At 39.5% G+C, this 3,445-nt stretch overlaps 1 protein-coding gene across 1 annotated transcript; it reads right to left on the reverse strand.

The window, feature by feature from the left end:
• Nucleotides 1-635: 635 nt before the first annotated feature.
• On the reverse strand, nucleotides 636-1,688 carry LOC119663179. The gene has a single exon (XM_038072835.1). The coding sequence runs from the start codon at nucleotides 1,686-1,688 to the stop codon at nucleotides 636-638; it is 1,053 nt and encodes a 350-aa protein (XP_037928763.1).
• Between the last annotated feature and the right edge of the window lie 1,757 nt (nucleotides 1,689-3,445).

Genomic DNA, 3,445 nt, shown 5'->3' on the forward strand with positions numbered 1-3,445 from the left:
GTGATATACAACTGTTGTTGTTGTTTTGATAAATTTTGATATCTTAACCCACCGTTCAAGGCTAAGACATCAAGTCATTAACATTATGAGAATAAAAATTTGCTTTGACAACAAAACAAAAATAATAGAATATTATTAATATGAAATATATAATTTAAAATATATTATTTAAAATACAAGATTTAGGCTGATCATTATTATGTCCAAATTGGACATTCTGCCCCCGATTGACGCTAGTCAATCCTATTCTGCTACTTCGAACTCGGACATTGCATGTTGCTCTTGAACTCGTCTTCGTGGTTGTGGGTGGGGTGTACCAATCCTGTGACGGTGTGTATTTCTTCGGAATAAATATCGACCGATTATGCTGCAGAATATGAGCACGCTGAGACCAAGTGCCATATATTCCACAATGAAATGGTGTTGGTGCTGCGAAAGTGTATTGTTCGGCAGTTCTTCCTGAGACCTTATCATATTTAAAGATGCCTTCAAACTACTTATTTCATCATTAGCTGTCTCCATGCTGATGTTTTTCAACTTTAGAGATGATTGCCGAGGAATCGCTGTCCCTATTGGGCTTGAATGGAAGCTTGTGTGGGAATATTTTAAGCGAGTAGTCATTGTGTAATGGCTGGTTATTGTTGCCGTATGATGTGAGAGTATGCACCCTGGTGGGAGCTCAAGTAAACCTGTATCACCTGAGAATGCTCATTGTCACATACTGAGTTTAGCTTTACAGGGTTTCTTGCGACGAACATCCATTGATTTTGTGCAACAGACTGGATCCATAAGGTATTACTTGTGAAACTTTGCCAAGTGCAAGATGATGTACTATTATTAAATAGATTTACTTCGCAAGTGCACTTGCCTGATTCAAGAGAATATATTTCTTGCGTATCTGAACAGATGAAGATATCATTTTTTGAAGACACACATTGTGCCAACTGTATTTCTGAAATCGGAAAGTATCCATTCCTATGAGTATTGAATGCCATCATAGACGTGCATGGTGTGATTGTCACGTATTCTCCGTTTATGATCCCTGGAACGGGAATAACAACGAATAAATCAAAGGACTGATCATTGATTAGTGGTAGAGTTATTTGAAACAACATTTTGGTATCAAATAAACCGCTGCTGACTGTCATACGAGAATATAGCTCAGAAATGTTGCTCATGTTAACCGGCAACTGCATTGTTGACCTGAGATGTTCCCTCATTGTAGTAACCTCATTCATGAGTTGCTTTGGAGTCAGGAGAAGTGGACTGATTTTTCCATGATTTGTGTCGGTCAACACTCCTAAAATTGCTGATTCGTAAAATTGAATACTTGTTGTTACACTTAGTAGTTGAGTTGAAATCGCAGTGAAAAATTGGTGGAGTTTTAAATTATAAATTTCCTTGTCCTCTTCTAACATTTTTGCCTTTACATCGTTCAATCGCTCGACTGTTAATTCAAAGGTTGTTTGATACTGCTGCTGATTTCGTTTCATGATATTTAGAGTAGAATCTAAAATTGAAGTTTGGTTTTTTAAAAGGTTAAGCAAATGTTTGTCGTCATTTTTTAGTTGTTGAATCGTCTGCGCCATATTTTTAGCGTATTCTGAATCCAAAACGCCGAATACTGCATTCGCAATGTTACCCACTAAATCAATTGCGCCTCTCTTCTTTCTTTTGTTGATCTGCATTATGTTTGCAGATAACAATTAATTTCTCGCTGCCTTGAACTGTTCAACTAACGTCCAGCAGTGATTATATCCATTCATCAACTTACACACGTTCGCTAAGGATTCGGTTCCATTTTCAATAAATTCAAACTCCTGCTGCAATGGACTTAAGTCATAATATGCTATGATTTTCCATTCTGCTTGTGATCTTTTGATGACTCCTTTGTGTTCGAAATGAATGCCTGGTGTGTTATTAAATGATTTTATCGTGATACCTAACCCTGATATCAGTGGTATCCATAATAGTACCAGCAATGCAATGGCTAGCAAGTTGATGTTGAGTTTTGCTCGTTTTTTAGGCCTTTCTTCATCACATCTATCAAGTTGCATCATGGGGGTTGAACAATCTTCCGACAATAATGGTGCTAGCCGATGTATTGGACGCTTCCAAATCCCGTTTTTCGTTTTGACATCTACAACTCTGGTTTTTCCATCATTACCGGAATAGCATTTGATGATTCTGCCCAGAGGCCATTGAAGCGGAGGAGCGTTGTCTTCTTGAATGATTACCAGCATTCCTTCTTTGACGTCACGTGATTGGTCCTTCCATTTAGTGCCAGACTGTAGCTCATTAAGATATTCCTTTGACCATCTTGACCAGAACTCGTTTTTTAGATGATTCACCAGCTTCCACCTGGTTAAAAGCGATTGTTTGGTTGTAGTTTCTGACCTACTTTGAAGGGCTGTTAGCGGTTCTCCTATTAAGAAGTGTCCTGGTGTGAGGGCAGCCGGGTCATTTGGATCTGATGACAACGGTGCTATTGGTCTGGAGTTTAGCATACTTTCAATTTGGGTTACCACTGTTTCCAATTCCTCGTAAGTGAGTGACACGTTGCCAATAGTTCGCACCAATAGATATTTAGCTGATTTGACAGCAGCTTCCCATAATCCTCCGAAATGTGGTGCTCTCGGAGGTATAAAATGAAAAACAATTCCTTGAGCTGAACAGGATCTTATTATGTTGTTTTGAGCATTTGTGCTGTGAATGCTTTCAGCTAACTCGTTCATTTGATTTTTAGCGCCCACAAAATTAGTCGCGTTGTCACAATATAAGTTCTGACATCGACCTCTTCTTGACGTAAACCGGTTCAAAGCGCCTAAGAATGCATCTGTGGTGAGATCACTAACAACTTCCAAATGTACTGCCTTCGTGGAGAAGCAGCAAAACACTGCGATGTACGCTTTGCATGGTCTTTTGCCTCTAATTTTGTGGTGTATCCATATGGGACCACAGAAGTCCACACCTGCGTTGAAAAAAGGTCTTTGAGCTTGGACTCTGTCAGCTGGTAGATTGCCCAGGATTTGTTTGAACATGTGTGGGCGTACTCGAGTGCATTGTACACAATGTTGCACAATGGATCGAGCCATAATCTTGCCTTTTATTGGCCAAAATCGCTGCCTGCACTGGGCTAATAATGTTTGCGGTCCGCAGTGAAGTCCCTTCTCATGTAAATGTTTCATTATGAGCTTAGCTATTGGATCGTTATATGGCAGTAGCATGGGGTGTTTGGCATCGTAGGTAAGATGTGATGACGTCAATCGACCTCCAACCCTGATGACGCCACTATCATCGATAAATGGAGAAAGTCCGTGGAGACTACTGCTTCCCTTCAGATCCCTTTTCTTTAAGAGTTGATGTCGTTCTTCATTGAAATCACTTAGCTGTATGGCTTTTATAATTATGAGTAATGACTCATCCAGTTCTAATGGTGTCAAAT

This window comes from Teleopsis dalmanni, unplaced genomic scaffold (assembly GCF_002237135.1).
Source record: "Teleopsis dalmanni isolate 2A unplaced genomic scaffold, ASM223713v2 unscaffolded_contig_0191, whole genome shotgun sequence".
Classification (NCBI taxonomy): Eukaryota; Metazoa; Arthropoda; class Insecta; order Diptera; family Diopsidae; genus Teleopsis; species Teleopsis dalmanni.